General features: G+C 44.2%; 1 protein-coding gene across 2 annotated transcripts in view; it reads left to right on the top strand.

Annotated features, from left to right (window-relative positions):
- TTC39A (tetratricopeptide repeat domain 39A) overlaps positions 1-17,650 on the top strand; it is a 41,959-nt gene that overhangs the window by 10,035 nt on the left and 14,274 nt on the right. Inside the window, exons 2-7 of one of the 2 annotated variants that reach the window (XM_072128051.1) lie at positions 8,516-8,620; positions 9,830-9,961; positions 11,539-11,615; positions 11,734-11,801; positions 13,329-13,393; positions 15,961-16,060. In XM_072128051.1, coding sequence (XP_071984152.1) covers positions 8,516-8,620; positions 9,830-9,961; positions 11,539-11,615; positions 11,734-11,801; positions 13,329-13,393; positions 15,961-16,060 — 547 coding nt within the window. Of the gene's footprint in view, positions 1-8,515; positions 8,621-9,829; positions 9,962-11,538; positions 11,616-11,733; positions 11,811-13,328; positions 13,394-15,960; positions 16,061-17,650 lie in introns of those variants that run through there. The other variant, XM_072128052.1, reaches the window with a different exon arrangement.

Raw genomic sequence — 17,650 nt, 5'->3', positions numbered from 1 at the left:
GTCTAAATTTTTTTCCCATCCAAAACAAGTGCTACCATAAACCCTACAGCAGTGGAAATTTACCAGCTCCTCTTTATAAAGTCAGAAATGTCTCTCAAAGTTCATTAACCCTTTTATAGGCACAGTACAAATAACCACAATGTATATCACATCAAGCCGTATTAAACTATACAGATCAATGCACATTAACCCCCAATGTGAAATAATGTAAGAAGATCCTGACTTTTGAATAGAGGAAATATCCAAATGTCTACAAACGTGCTACAGCTGTTATAAAACTGTGGGCGACCCGAAGTGCTTTACTTTAAGTGGAATAGGAAGTGGTGGTAATCCAGATCATGTCCGTATGTCCCGTACTTTAGGGATCTCCGGACTTGGTTACTGTGTACTGACCTCTGTTTACCAAGGGCAGGATTACTCAGAAATTCCGGATGACTGTTATACAGTAACATTGTCCTGATCTGCACAGAATACACCGCACAGCGCAGCCAGGGATTACTGGGCAAACTGGTTCTACAGGTGGACTTATTTTTGGGTTATAGCGCAGAACAGGAATGAGCAGCGTCACACACACCTATGTCCCCGTCTGCCGCCACTACAGGACCAGTACATTTCATGGTAACTGTATTACACCCAGTGCAGAGGTTGCCAATTATAGACAAAGGCGTGAGGAGGCGGAGGAGGTGACAGTTCAGGCGGCGATGCCCCGTTCTGCTATCTGGTGTGACACATAGCAGCTGCCTCCTGTGTGACACCACATGAATACAGGTAGAAGGTGCAGACAATGCAGAGCAGGAGCTCAGCTGTGATTACCATAGACATTCCCCTGGGACTTCAGTCCATGGAGGACCGACGCAGCTTAGAATATCCAGTAATGATAACATAGAGGGAACTGAAGTCACAGGTTATTGTATCCATCTGCATGGTGGATCTTTATACAGTCTTGAAATAAATTCTATAAAACAATAATGTAGGTGTTCATCAGCTCGGAAGGCTACAAAGAGACATCTGCAGTATGATAGATGTGGCTTGTGCTGTAAAGTTACTATCTGTGCTCTATAATGTGCCGCATGCAGCTGGGACATCACATAAATCAGCTCAGCTCCTCCTGTTCTATAACATGCTGCATGCTGCTAGGACACTGTGTAAAATATGCTAGGCTCCTCCTGGTCTGTAAAGGAAAGGACACTATGTACAATCTGCTCAGCTCCTCCTGCTCTATAATGTGCCTCATGCAGCTAGGACACTATATGAATCTGCTCATCTCCTTCTGCTCTATAATGTGCCTCATGCAGCTAGGACACTATATGAATCTGCTCATCTCCTTCTGCTCTATAATGTGTCGCATGCAGCTAGGACACTATGTGAATCTGCTCATCTCCTTCTTCTCTATAACATGCTGCATGCTGCTAGGACACTATGTACAATCTGATAGGCTCCTCCTGTTTTGTAACATACTGCTGGCAGATAGGACACTATGTACAATCTGCTCTACTCTTCCTTCTTTATGATGTGCCTCATGCAGCTAGGATACTATGTGATCTGGTCATCTCCTTCTGCTCTATAACATGCCATATGCCACTAGGACACTATGTACAATCTGCTCAGCTCCTCCTGATCTATAATATGCTGCCTGCAGATAGGACACTATATACAATCTGCTCAGCTCCTCCTGCTCTATAACATGCTGCCTGCAGATAGGACACTATGTACAATCTGCTCTGCTCCTCCTGCTCTATAACATGCAGCCTGCAGATAGGACACTATGTACAATCTGCTCAGCTCCTCCTGCTCTATAATATTCTTGTTCCCGGTGCATGAAAGTGCTTGGTCTTGCAACACAATTCTTTTTTAAAATTCAGCGGTTTGTCCGAATCCGTCGGGTTGTCCGACGGCCAAGCCCCCCGATTTCTGACGAATGCAAGCCGGCGCCGATGCGACACAATCCGATCGTGTGCGACAAAAACCTGGGGCAATTTGGCGCAAAATGGAAATATTCGGGAAACCCAACGAAAGTGCAGTGTTCGGACCCTTAGTAAGTGTCCCCCAATGTATGATAGGTTTAGCTCCTCTTGCTCTGTAGAGTCTACAAGATTCTTCCGGCATATAGGACACTATATACAATCTGTTCAGCTCCTCCTGCTCTGTATAATGCTGCCTGCAGATAGGACACTATGTACAATCCACTCAGCTCCTCTCTCTCTATAACATGCTACCTGCAGATAGGACACTATGTACAATCTGCTCAGCTCCTCCTGTTCTATAACATGCGACCTGCAGATAAGACATTATGTGACACTATGTATAGTCTACTCAGATGTAAGGTTAATTATATGACCATTTAAAAGTATGGGATATGGTATTCGCCTCTTGCCTTGAGCACTGCTTCTGAGATATACATTGCAAGCATACTTGTACCATATATCTGCATATCTCTATAATATATAAACGTCTTCCTTTACTTCCATAATACTGTCGTGTGTAGATTGTATTGCATGGCCATTGGCTCACGTACCAAAAATAAATGGCGATTTAACAGGTCCTGTACTCCCGTTTTCTGGTCCTGGTGTCGAACTGTCTGCCAGTGCAGTTGCCCACCGGATACATCCGGAGCCTTTGGCACAGCCTTGGAGCGGGTATTTCATCATATGCCGTATTGCTCTATAATGTCTTATTCAGTCTGTATATATACACCATGATCTGCAGAGCGTTGCAGAATATGATTTATTATATTATTATTATTAGTAGTAGTAGTAATCCTCTTACAAGGAAACTCCAATCTCCCAATTAGGGCGCATCCTGTCTGTATCCGGTGGGGTTATTGCTGGTATTTCTAGTAAATCCTATAATCCATCAATGGTATGTACCATACAAATCAATGTTCCCCTATACATGAGGCGTGACCAGTTACATTACACTGATTACTTGTATGAAGAATAGATCCACGTGGGGAGCAGCGGGGGTAAATCCAGTGACAGTCATCTACTATCATATAGTGACATTTCCATTTTTTTCGTTCTTTCTTTTGGCAATGCTTATGTTTACTTTTCTGTAAAAAAAAATTTATGAAATCTAAGGTTTCCATGTGCTGCCATCTAGTGGCCATACTTCACTAAACTGCAGCTAGAGCCACGTAGAGCGTCTCACTTTACAGCCTACAGCGATGCTGAATAATCAGTATATGATAATAATCAGTAAATGACATGTCTATGGCGCTGCCGCAGATAAGACACATAGGCAGTAGTGTAGATAGTAGACATATATTAACATGAATTTACCTGGATATAAATTGTCACTGTCACGCTCCATGTACCAGATGTGATTAGCAAGTTCTTATTTATAGCAATAAAATATAATATAGATTAGACAAAAGGTCTTATTTTCCCCCCAGAAATAGCGCCGCTCTATTGTCCGTGTCTGGTATTGCACATCATCCCAATTCCGTGCCTCATACAAGGTATACACAATGTGGAATATTACACAAAAATTGAAACAAGCCGAAAATGGGGAGCCACCCCCAGACGAAGGCTGCGAGTCAGCCGAAACGCGCGTCGGGGCGTTGTCACTCCGGACATCGATCATCTTTAAACATGGGTAAGATACGTTGCACCTACGGACCATATATGTTCATACATTTTGCCCACTATTAGGTTTGATCCAATTGACAATTGTGCCTTATCTCCCATTCACACTAGATGAAGGCCATTGGTGCCTTCAACCTACACATAATTTTTCTGATGATCCTGTCATTTGGAGTGCAACTTTTTCTTGTGTCCCCCTTGGGGTAGAATCATTTTTTAAACCAGTGTTTGTCATTTTGTTATTTGTGTTTTGACTTAGCGTTGGTTTTTCTCTTCCACTTTGTCGAGAGGAAGAACAATTGGTTTTACAATGTGGAATATCAAGATTGACATATCGGGGCACATTTACTTACCCGTCCGCTCGAGTTCCCCGAAAGTGCATTGTCTGTGTATAATGCCCTGTGCTGCGATTCACTAAGATCGTGCGCCCGATATCCTGCATGTGTCGCTTCCCCGCTCAGGTCCGCCGGAGTTCACCTTCTTCTTCCTGGTGCATGTAAGTGCATTGTCTTGCAAAACAATTTGAAAGTTAAATCCCACGCTCAGTCCGATTCCGTCACATCGTCCGACGGTACACCCCCCTGATTTCTGTCGCATGTAAGCAGCGTAACTGCACCACAATCCGATCACGTGTGACGCAATCCCAGCGCAGACACCTGTTAAATCACTGTCCAAGCTGTGTAATCCCCGAAAACAGCGAACAGTCCGACGAAAGTGAGATCCGCAACCCTTAGTAAATGAGCCCCATTGTGTCTTAATCTTAAAGGAATATTCCCATTTCAGCAAATTAATGTTTTTGTTTATATGATGAAAAATAATTACATTTTCCAATATACTTTTTGTATCAATTCTTCACAGTTTCCTAGATCTCTGCTTGCTGTCCTTCTATAGAAAGCTTCTATGTTACTTCCAGTGGACAGAAATCTGACCATGGTCACACAGGTGCACGGCTCGTTAGTATCCAGAGAGTAATCAGAGACGTGCACCTGTGTGACCATGGTCAGATTTCTGTCCACTGGAATTGAAACTAGAAGCTTTCTATAGAATGAGAGGAATTGATACAGAAAGTATAATGGAAAATGGGATTATATTTCATCATATAAACAATAACATTAATTTTCCGAAATGGGAATACCTCTTTAAAGGTGTTTTCTGAGAATCCAAGCCAGTAGTGTGGATAAATAAATAGTGTATTATTACCTTGTTCTGACTCTTCATTCCAGCGTTGCCCTGTAGTTTTCTAACACTTCTGTCTGGAGGCAGTCATAAGGCCCGCTGTGGCCCTTTAGTGGCATCATTGGATCCTAATGGTACCTAATGATTCCCGCAGCACCGACACTAGAACTAGGTGCGGTGCCAAAACTGGTAAAGGAAGGGCGACATCCATGCCAGTGTCTTCCTCTGTTTGCAGAAAGCGGCTTAGGATATGTTGATTTTCCCTTCGTGTTTTGCTTGACATTCCTAGTGTGAACTGTGGTTTATGTTACTGGCTGTATTGCACCTTACCAACTACCTCTGCAGCTCAGCTCTGGTCCAGCAACAGTTAACCGGCACCTCTGCATCTGAATTATCTGCGTCCCTCAGTAAGACAAATCTTTTGAGTTCCTCGTATAAATAAATGTAGATTTGCAGAGCTCACCCTCCTGCAGTGTCGGACTGTCCGACCGTAGGAGCAGCGGATCCTGGTGGGCCCCATGGTGTGACTCAGTACTGGACTTGTCACTCAAGTAACCAATTTGGAGGTGACTCAGGACAACCCCTGTAACCCCTTGCCCCAAAAAGTTGTAATAGTACATGCATGTAATTACCTACAGACACTTACTAATTACTCATCAAAAATTCCTACTTTAAAGAAAAGCACATGAGCTTTTGATGTGTGTATTTCAGATGTGTTTCATAATGCAAAGCAAATACCTAGTGTTACCCCAGGCTGAGACCACGTTCACACGCTGCATTTGAATTGCATTTAGAAACAGAATTGCAGCGGGTAGGAGCTTCTCACGATCGCAGGAGACTTTAGATATAAATGTTTGCAACAGGAAAATAGCAACACGCCTGTTAGCAACGCAGAACACGCCTGTAAGCAACGCAGAGCGCGCCTGTAAGCAACGCAGAGCGCGCCTGTAAGCAACGCAGAACACTCCTGTAAGCAACGCAGAACACACCTGTAAGCAACGCAGAGCACGCCTGTAAGCAACGCAGAACACTCCTGTAAGCAACGCAGAACACACGCCTGTAAGCAACGCAGAACACACCTGTAAGCAATGCAGAACATACCTGTAAGCAACGCAGAACACACCTGTAATCAACGCAGAACGCGCCTGTAAGCAACGCAGAACGCGCCTGTAAGCAACGCAGAACACGCCTGTAAGCAACGCAGAACACACACCTGTAAGCAACGCAGAACGCACCTGTAAGCAACGCAGAACGCACCTGTAAGCAACGCAGAACGCGCCTGTAAGCAACGCAGAACACACCTGTAAGCAACGCAGAACACACCTGTAAGCAACGCAGAACGCGCCTGTAAGCAACGCAGAACACACCTGTAAGCAACGCAGAACACACCTGTAAGCAACGCAGAACACACCTGTAAGCAACGCAGAACACACGCCTGTAAGCAACGCAGAACACACACCTGTAAGCAACGCAGAACGCACCTGTAAGCAACGCAGAACGCGCCGGTAAGCAACACAGAACACGCCTGTAAGCAGTGCAGAATACGCCTATACTGTAGAGCACAGAAAAACGTCTGTGTGCGCTCCACAGCACTTAATGCTGGACTTTATAATACATTAATTGGACCCTGCGTCCGTTCCGTTAAACAGGAGAGCGCTGTCCTAGTCAGAACCATTTTTCACAGATCACTCATAGTTTGAGGATGCCAAACTGATACAAATTGACCATTTGACATCTTAGTTTGGAGCCATTTCTTTAAATTATGTGTGGGAGGAATATGGGAGCGGCAATACAAGGTGCGGCACTTTTCTTTCCATCAAAAGAACAGCACAATGGAGCCAACACAGACCCATTATAAGTTCTGGTCTTGTGTGAAGAGTCCACATAGTCTCCACTTCTGAAGAGTCCCCATTCTCGACCATCAGGACTATCGGGCCCCAAGCATCCGCCCATACCACCCTAATGAGAATCCGCCATTGTCAATTGGTGCTGACAGTGTCAGCTGCAGTTTGCAGTAGGCCCCTGGGCGACAGCTCCGCAGTAGGCCCCTTTGCAGTGAAGTCACATGGCAGCATCAAAAATTCTGAGACAGTCTCCTGTTCACTAAAATATTCCCTAGTTTATCATCCGAATCAGCCCCATCATGGTTATTTTATATAAAGCCCTCTCACACACTATGCATTCCTTATGTAAAGCCTTTTGTGGGCCCCGGCACTTGCCCAAGTATACCCAGTGCTGACGCCGGCCCTGGGTGCTGGCATCTATTGCAGGTGTCAACCTGTTTAATGTAACCATGTGATGCTCCTTCCTGCAACACAAATCTGCTAGAGGCATTTAGAAGCATATTGTTACAATGTTCCATTGGCATACATTAATATTGCAGCATATGGTAGGAATGATCATACCCCCTGGGATAAAAGTACCCTAGGGGGTTGAAAAATAGTAAAAAGAAATAAAAAAAAAAAGTTAAAGACATTTTTACATTTTTAAATCCTTAAAAGTTCAAACCCCCTTTCCCTAGAACTGACTAGAAAAAAAATCATGTTAGAAAATAAACATGTTAGATAATACCACGTCCCAAAGTCCTGATTTATCAATATATAAATGTGGTTATTCCCGGCGGTGAACCCCATAACAGAAAATAGCCCAAATGTTTGAGTTACCAATTTTTCGACACTTTACAACAAATAAAAAAATGTTATAAGCAGTGATCACTGAGGCCCCTTCCCCACTTGCGAGTGTGATGCGATGAACTCGCATCACACTCGCAACGCAAGCTGTCGGGAACGCACGGCCCGAACGCTGCACCGCGGGAGTGAACTGACATGCTGAGTTCACTCCCGCGGTGCAGCGTTCAGGCCGTGCGTTCCCGACAGCTTGCGTTGCGAGTGTGATGCGAGTTCATCGCATCACACTCGCAAGTGGGGAACGGGCCTAAGTCATACAGTTCCCAAAATGGTAGCAATGAAAAATTCTTCTTGTGCCGCAAAAAATGGCGCCTCCGTACGCTGAAGTATGAAGATGTTATTCATCAGAAGATGAAAACACTTTTCGTACAAAAGTTTTCATTTATATTTATATTAAAACGTAATAAAACCTGTATAAATTTTGTATCACCCCCGATTGTACCAACCCAAGGAATAAAGGGGAGGTGTCATTTGGAGCGAACAGTGAAAGCCGTAAAACAGAGCCCACAAGAAAATGGCGCAAATGTGCTTCTTAATATATGGCATGGGATATTACATACCCTCACTAGGAAGTACATTTTGCTATGCAGAAAAAAAACTCTCACATGACCATGAGGTGTGAATTATAAGAAATAATGGGGCATATTTAGTTACCTGTTCCTGTCGGGATCCCCGATTTGGACGGTCCGACGAAGATGAAGTCCAGCGCGATTCACGTAACTCGTGCGCCCGGGTTCCTGCATCCGTCGCTTCCCCGCTCAGGTCCGACAGAGTTCACCTTCTTCTTCCCGGTGCATGTAAGTGCATTGTCTTGCGACACAATTCGAAATGTTAAATCCCGCACGTAGTCCGATTTGTGCCACGTGCAAGCTGATGCGCCAAAATTCGATCGCGTGTACCAACATCACCATTAAATGCGGCGCAAAGCGGAAATCGTCGGGAAACCCAACAAAAATGCGCTCCATTGACCCTTAGTAAATGAGCCCCAATGTGTCCATTTTTATAGATGATGAAGAATGTTATTATGAAATAAACACTTTGTTACATTTTGTTTCTCTTTTGATTCTCCAGGCAGCCGGATTCGGACTTGAAGAGCTCCCTGACAGAATGTATGAACGCCTTGGACATGTTCCTAAACAACGACTTCCAGGAGGCCCTCACCTACCTTCAGGTCAAGTAAGTATTACAACCGGGGGCATGTAACAAGCTCAGTATTTGTCCCGTATATTTGCAGTTTGTTTGGGTACACAGCGCTTTAGTTTCAGGCTGTGTTCACACATGGCATCTGAGTGGTGTTTAGAAATGCAATGGGGAGGAGTTACCTCTGATCACGTATGAGTTTAGACCTAAACTTATGAACGTGGCCTTGGGGAACCTTTTCTCAAATTTTAGAAAGAAAATTCTCCAGTTTGACTGGTGGCTCGAAATGAGCTCTCCCCATGGTTGTGTTTGGCGTTCCCCTGGCCAATCATAACCATGGCTACAGGCGTCAATTTGCCGGATTGGCTGTTTGGCTGCCAATCTGGCAATATGTCCGGGTCAGACGGCCATCAGGTCTGCTCATCTCTACTAGTGGAGGTTTAACACCTATAAAATTTAGGAGACACCCCTACATATAGAATAAGCATGATTGGCATGTTTCTCCAATTTTACTCAAATTAATTGTTGCTTTAAAGCGAACCTCACCTATTAATAGCAATCGCTAGGACAGTAAACAGTTTTTGATCATTATGTGACTTTTTTCATAGTCTCTGGGGGGAATTTATCATACTTAGAGCTCCGCTACAGCAATTAGATGTGTGCAAATGCAAGCGAACGCTGAAACGGTAAATGTTTGCAGCCTGAAGTGAGTGCACACTCCACCCACTCCTCGTATTCTTGGGTTGTGATTATTTCAGGGCTTTTATGCCCAAGAACTGGGGTACAAGTCCTAATAAATGTCCCCCCTCTATCTGAGCTGGTGGGTGGGGACCTAGCTGCTGTGACACACTGCTGCCCCCCTCTGACACCTCATAGAGCTCTTCTGTCTGTCCTGCTAGCAACAGGGAATTCAGCAGAGATTTTGGAGAGGGAAAAAGCAGATGACGGCCAGGACTGGCGACCGTTCATGTGTATTGTGGGTATCCTGATTCTTCATCAGACAGATGATGATGGAGTTGAATAGGTCCACACATGTTGCCCCCACCTTTCGGAAGCTAAGTTACCCCCAGAGGTGTAAACCAGCCACTGAACATGGACCATTGGTGGGGAGGATTGATAAAAGATGGCGGTGGCCTTGGTGCATTACACAGGTGAAAGTGATGGGGGCGCTGTTGTGCTCAAAGTGTTTTATTGAAACAATGTTGTCAACCATTATAATAATGTATCCATTACATGAATCCACAGGTCTAAGGATAGTATGTACCACGTCCTCACCTATGCCACCATCCTGGAGATGCAGGCCATGATGACATTTGACCCTCAGGATATAGTAAATGCTGGGAACACCATGAAAGAGGCTCAGGCCGTGTGTCAGAGGTCAGTACAGAAACTCAACTACGTGTTACATATCACACAGCGATGACGACAAATAACAGATGCCGACCTGCGAGGAAAGAACAGACGGATCCGGGAAGGAGCAGGATGTAGGAGATTGGATAATAATAATCTTTAATTATATAGCGCCATCATATTCCGTAGCGCGTTACAAGTTAGTTGGTAAGGCAGGATGGGACCACTTGGAGTTTAGGGTCCCACTCACCTCTGCCCATGTCACAAGTTGGATAAATCCGTGTGGAATGGAACTGGAGGTCCACTCAAGGCCTCCGACACGTCCCTGTATCATGATAAAGTGACATAAGATATATTTCACACGTTCACATTCACATTGTTGTATGACTGTCTATTGTATGAAAACCCAAATATAGTGCCCATATACCACTATAGGCCCACGCTGTACCTCTGATCTTATATGGGAACATAAATGTAGTGACATTTCATATCATATACAATATTACTGGGAATCTGAAAGCAGTTCTGACCATACAAGGTGTTAGGTGTTAAGACCCTTTGTGGGTAGTAAGTAGCAGCAGGACTGTGAAACTGTAGTTAAACTCCAGCTCTTTAGCTCTGCAAGGGCTCTGGGCGGGTCTTTCACCCTGAAGAGCTTTCTGCTCTCTGCACTTTGCTGCTCCCCAGCCCCTCCCCTCTGCTAGGAGTAGGAGCTGTATGAGAGTTTTGGTTGGATACTTAGAGCAGTCAATCAACAGAGGGGAGGAGCTGTAAAAGAGTTAATTGCAAAGAGCAGAAAGCTCTTCAGGCGGAAAGACCCTCCCAGAGCACTTGCAGGAGTTGCAAACCTGGATTTAAAGTTCACTTTCCACAGTCTTTCTGCTACTTACTACATACACAAAGGTTACACATCTCTCCATAGGTAACACCTAACACTCACTGCACTTTTTTAAGGTCCTGAAGGATTCCCTTTAATTTCCCTTTAGAAACAGGTTTTGTGTGTAGTCTGTACCCATGGAAACACATGGCTCTGTATGGAAGCAGCATACACAAATATTAGTATAGTAGTTTTGATCCAGTCGAGTTTTTGATTTTTCTTAATTTGAGATGTATTGGATCAATGTCAAAATTGGTTCTAAAAATCAACAAAATGCTCCAATTTTACAAAACCGACACATAATTAAAGGGGTTTTTCATTCAGTATTAGGGCAGGTAAATTGTACTTACCTTGCTGTATCTCCCCTCCCCTGTGGCACGGCCCCTGGGCTGTTTAATCCGCCTGTGACCACTGAGGTCAGTGGGCAGTGCAAACGGTGACCCATTGGGCCATCTTGCAGGTGGGGGAACCAGCACCAGGTGAGTACACTTTTTCTCCTGTCTCTGGCTCCTAGGGGTTGCCCTAAAAAATTGCATATTAATCTGCACGTTTTTACAAACTACCTGGTGTCAGGCGACGTATTGACAAAAAAATAAAATCCCCCTCCCCCTTGTCTCGTCCTGGTCCGGATCCTGTTTGTCTTTCAGGTCTGGTGCTGTTTGTGGAAAGTCGGCTGAGTACACGTCACGTATCAGTGTGACAGCCTTGTGCTTCATCTTCCCTCTAGGTTCAGGAAGAAATCGACAGTCGCAGACTCCTTTAATAACTTAGTCCACGGCCAAAGTCTGGATCAGTTCACAGAAGGTATCGGTATTTTACCGCCCGCTTTCATTTCTTTCCAGTGATCCGTTGTCATTGACAATTAAAGGGGTTTTCTCTCATCCCTTTAATAACATAATATAATAAAACTTGTGTATTGTAGAGGAGATCCACGCCGAGGTGTGTTATGCCGAGTGTCTTCTTCTGAGAGCGGCCCTCACGTTCCTGCAGGTCTGACATGTCAGTGTTATACATTAGTCATTGCAGATAATAATCGCATGTCCCTAGTTATTTTCTAGGTTTAGCGCCATATTGTATATGTCAGATACTTCTTAAAGGGAACCTGTCACCAGGAACCTCATTTGCACTAAAGACAGGTTACAGAATCCCATTACAGCTGCATTTCTGCTTTCTCTAAGCATTTTCATTACAATTTAATCGTGTGTTATAACTTACCTTGTACCCTGACAGAATCCTCTGTGTAGTCCCCGGGGTTAGGCTTTGGTTTGGATGCATTTCATAACACAACATGTGACTTGTCTGTGCTGCAGTCTCCTCAGCTCTCAGCCCCCACCATTGTACTCCTATACAACTCCTCCCTCCCCCACTGATGTCAGCTGACCAGGCTGTGACCTCTCTGAAGGAGCAGGAGGGAGGAGCTGTACAAGAGCGCAAAGGTGGGGGCTGAGAGCTGAGGAGTCTGCAGCACAGACAAGTCATGTGATGATTTTTTAAATGCATCCAAACCAAAGCCCAACCCCTGGGACTACACAGAGGATTCTGTCAGAATGCAAGGTAAGTTATAACACACAATTATATTGTAATGCAAATGTGTAGAGAAAGCAGAAAAGCATTTTTGCAATGTAGCTGTAATGGGCTCCTGCAACCTGTCTTTAGTGAGAATAAGGTCCCTGGTGACAGGTTCCCTTTAAAAGGAACCTGTCAACAGATTTGACCTCAATGAACAAAATGTCCAGTGTATACCTATTTCTTTGAATGCCCTTCTCACTGGTTCTGTGATCTGAAAGATGAGATTCTTACCTTTAATATGACACCAATATAGAGACACTCCCCCTCCAGCATTAAAAGTGACTCATCTCCAGCTAAAAGTGCCTCTTTTCATATGACTTTAGAGACATTTTTTTAGAGGTAAATAGGTGAGATTTCATATAAAAGAGGAAATTCTAGAAAGGTCTTTTCATATCCTAACTGAGGTCCTCTAAGGAAGGGTGCGGGGCACCCGAAACGCGTCATTGCACATTTTAATTTTTTTGTATGTGCACTTATTTAATAAATATCCAAGTATACTATTAATTTTGGTCATGGGAGTTGAATCAATGATGTTAATTGGTGTTGATACTCCCTAATGTGAGCATTGAGCATCAGCGCCCCCCGCTGGAAGTCCAGTTATTGTTTCTATTATTACTACTTTACCGGACCCTTTTTGGAGCACGGGTTTCTTTTTTCTTGCCTGGGAGCTGCAGATGGTTCTGCTCACTATTTTTGGATGCCACATCGGATCAACTTTCCATCTTGATTACCCAAGTAGCCATCAGGTGAGCGCCCCCTTTAGGGATTACCTTGGCTATTGGACTTTCCCTTTAACTATGAAGGTAATTACATAGTATATCAAGGGGACTGGTAAAATTACAGATCGGGGGATCTCCCTCAGTGTCTGATGTAATTATAAGTAGAAAAGTCAATTAACGTTCTGCAAAAAAAAAAAAGCAAAAATAATTGTTCCTTTAATCTCTGCAGGATGAAAACATGGTCAGCTTCATCAAAGGAGGAATCAAGGTCAGGAACAGCTATCAGACGTACAAGTGAGTATCTGAGCTCCGGCGACTGCTCTATAGGGAGATCCCAGGACATATAGTGGGGTGTATCCACTCATATAACTAGGGTCTAGTACAGTGATGGCGAACCTATGACACGCGTGTCAGCACTGACAAGCGTAGCCATTTTTGGTGACACGCGGCCGCCCAGCGCCCGCTGTCCGCCCCCCTCCCTGTGTAATGTGCTGCCCCTGTGTAATGTGCTGCCCCTGTGTAATGTGCTGCCCCTGTGTAATGTGCTGCCCCTGTGTAATGTGCTGCCCCTGTGTTAATGTCCTGCCCCCGTCCCTGTGCATCTGCCCCCTGCTTACCTGTCCGACGCCGCGTTGGTCCGCCCACCATCTGCAACTCCTCCAGCTCCTCCAGGCTGCAATGTGACTGAGGCGACCTGACGTCAGGTCACGTCAGTCAGGTGACCCGAGGCGCGCGGTGCAACCTGGAGGAGCCGAGCCGCCATTATTGTCAGACCTGCAGTAAAGCTACAGGGAAGAAGACATCACTGGGTAAGTATATAAGTTTATTAATATATTTAAAGGGAGGCCGCTAGGGGTAATTTAGTAGTAAAGGGAGGCCGCTAGGGGCATTTTATTAGGGAAGGAAGGCCGCTGCTGGACATGTTATTAATAAGGGGAGGCCGCTGCTGGACCTGTTATAAATAAGGGGAGGCCGCTGCTGGACATGTTATTAATAAGGGGAGGCCGCTGCTGGACATGTTATTAATAAGGGGAGGCCGCTGCTGGACATGTTATTAATAAGGGGAGGCCGCTGCTGGACATGTTATTAATAAGGGAAGGCCGCTGCTGGACATGTTATTAATAAGGGGAGTCCGCTGCTGGACATGTTATTAATAAGGGGAGGCCGCTGCTGGACATGTTATTAATAAGGGGAGGCCGCTGCTGGACATGTTATTAATAAGGGGAGGCCGCTGCTGGACATGTTATTAATAAGGGAAGGCCGCTGCTGGACATGTTATTAATAAGGGGAGTCCGCTGCTGGACATGTTATTAATAAGGGGAGGCCGCTGCTGGACATGTTATTAATAAGGGGAGGCCGCTGCTGGACATGTTATTAATAAGGGGAGGCCGCTGCTGGACCTGTTATTAATAAGGGAAGGCCGCTGCTGGACATGTTATTAATAAGGGGAGGCCGCTGCTGGACATGTTATTAATAAGGGGAGGCCATTGCTGGACATGTTATTAATAAGGGAAAGCCGCTGCTGGACATGTTATTAATAAGGGGAGGCCGCTGCTGGACATGTTATTAATAAGGGGAGGCCGCTGCTGGACATGTTATTAATAAGGGGAGGCCGCTGCTGGACATGTTATTAATAAGGGGAGGCCGCTGCTGGACCTGTTATTAATAAGGGAAGGCCGCTGCTGGACATGTTATTAATAAGGGGAGGCCGCTGCTGGACATGTTATTAATAAGGGGAGGCCGCTGCTGGACATGTTATTAATAAGGGGAGGCCGCTGCTGGACATGTTATTAATAAGGGAAGGCCGCTGCTGGACATGTTATTACAAAATTAGTTTTTTTTTCTTAAGGTGACACAGCACCTGAGTTATGCTCGGTTTTTTGGCGAATTTTAACACACCAAGCTCAAAAGGTTGCCCATCACTGGTCTAGTATGTAATATCTCTATTTGGCAGGAATAGTTGTCATATGGCCACATATGTATAAACAGAAAACCCCTATTTTATAATGATAACCATCAGAATAGTGAGTGCAGCTCTTGAGTATAATACAGGTTGGACCTCAGGATCAGTACAGGATAAGTAATGTCATGTATGTACACAGTGACTGCACCAGCAGCAGAATAGTGAGTGCAGCTCTGGTGTATAATACAGGATGTAACTCAGGATCAGTACAGGATAAGTAATGTCATGTATGTACACAGTGACTGAACCAGCAGAATAGTGAGTGCAGCTCTGGAGTATAATACAGGATGTAACTCAGGATCAGTACAGGATAAGTAATGTCATGTATGTACACAGTGACTGCACCAGCAGCAGAATAGTGAGTGCAGCTCTGGGGTATAATACAGGATGTAACTCAGGATCAGTACAGGATAAGTAATGTCATGTATGTACACAGTGACTGCACCAGCAGCAGAATAGTGAGTGCAGCTCTGGAGTATAATACAGGATGTAACTCAGGATCAGTACAGGATAAGTAATGTCATGTATGTACACAGTGACTGCACCAGCAGCAGAATAGTGAGTGCAGCTCTGGTGTATAATACAGGATGTAACTCAGGATCAGTACAGGATAAGTAATGTCATGTATGTACACAGTGACTGAACCAGCAGAATAGTGAGTGCAGCTCTGGAGTATAATACAGGATGTAACTCAGGATCAGTACAGGATAAGTAATGTCATGTATGTACACAGTGACTGCACCAGCAGCAGAATAGTGAGTGCAGCACTGGAGTATAATACAGGATGTAACTCAGGATCAGTACAGGATAAGTAACATGTGTATGGCCCCTAATATTAACAATACATATAATTCAATAGTGAGACAGGAATGTGATAATGTATTATTCTGCTTTTTAGGGAGCTGGATACTCTGCAGAAATGTGCCAATTACGTGAAAGGAGAAAGTCACTGTCACTTTGAAGGTGGGGTGAAGCTGGGTGTTGGAGCATTTAATCTGGTATGTAATCCTGGGTGTCAAAAAAAAAAAAGGATTCCCTAAATATAAAATATGTAAATTCTATATATGTTCTGTCTGCAGCGGCCACTAGAGGGAGCTCTGGTTACTGCATATTAGGAAGAAGAATTGTGATCTCTTATCCTTATGACTTTGGATCTAGATTCTAGTAACGAGCTCTAATTGTTATAAAAATACGTTAAGAAATTATTCGGTGCAGATTTATACTTGTTGTCTATAGATAAGCTCCTTGCTCAGACGTGTAAAGCGCTGTGTATACTGTGATGTCACCGCCATATACTGTGTACACACATCTCATGGTGTTGGTTTGTGTAGAACATTAAACACAGGGTGACAGGGGGAAGAGAGATTGAGCAAATATTTACTGAGGTGGATAATGGGCCGGGGCCGTGACCTCAGTGTCTGCTTAGTGTTAGGCACATTTTACGCTTTTACTAGAACGACTTTATTGTTTTATATTCATCTAACATCAAAAAAATGACAAAAACAGATAAAGATATTCCAGATATAGAACAGGGGGGATATAATGCTCTGTGCAAAAGTTTTAGGCAGGTGTAGCAAAGAAGCTGCGCAGGTAGAAACACTTTTTTAACTATTTCCAATTAGCGAAAAAGGAAAGCAACAAAAGAGAAATCTAAATCCATTCCATTTTTGTTGTATTCGCCCTTTGCCTTTAAAACAGCATCAGTTTCACCAGCGCATAATGTAAAAGGGAACTCGGCAGGGAGGTTGTTCCAGACATCTTAGAAAACTTCTGTCTCTATATATTATTCCAGACAGACTGAATAGTGAGATGAGGATGATCTGGGACCAAATGATCACTTTTAGGTTCTGAAGGAACTTGGCAGGGAGGTTGTTCCAGACATCTTAGAAAACCTCTGTCTCTCTACATAATTGCAGGCAGACTGGATAGTGAGTTGAGGATGATCTGGGACCAAATTATCACTTTTAGGTTTTGAAGGAACTTGGCAGGGAGGCTGTTCCAGACATCTTAGAAAACTCCTGTCTCTATATATAATCCCAGACAGAACGTATAATGAGATGAGGATGATCTGGGGCCAAATTATCACTTTTAGGTTCTGAAGGAACTTGGCAGGGAGGTTGTTCCAGACATCTTAGAAAACTTCTGTCTCTATATATAATCCTAGACAGACTGTATAGTGAGATGAGGATGATCTGGGGCCAAATTATCACTTTTAGGTTCTGAAGGAACTTGGCAGGGAGGTTGTTCCAGACATCTTAGAAAACTTCTGTCTCTATATATAATCCCAGACAGACTGTATAATGAAATGAGGATGATCTGGGGCCAAATTATCACTTTTAGGTTCTGAAGGAACTCGGCAGGGAGGTTGTTCCAGACATCTTAGAAAACCTCTGTCTCTCTATATAATCCCAGACAGACTGTATAATGAGATGAGGATGATCTGGGGCCAAATTATCACTTTTAGGTTCTGAAGGCACTCAGCAGGGAGGTTGTTCCAGACATCTTAGAAAACTTCTGTCTCTATATATAATCCCAGACAGACTGTATAATGAAATGAGGATGATCTGGGGCCAAATTATCACTTTTAG

Source organism: Engystomops pustulosus, chromosome 10 (assembly GCF_040894005.1).
Source record: "Engystomops pustulosus chromosome 10, aEngPut4.maternal, whole genome shotgun sequence".
Lineage (NCBI taxonomy): Eukaryota > Metazoa > Chordata > Amphibia > Anura > Leptodactylidae > Engystomops > Engystomops pustulosus.
The sequence above is the reverse complement of the archived record's forward strand: the minus strand, read 5'-3'. Positions and strand labels throughout refer to the sequence as shown.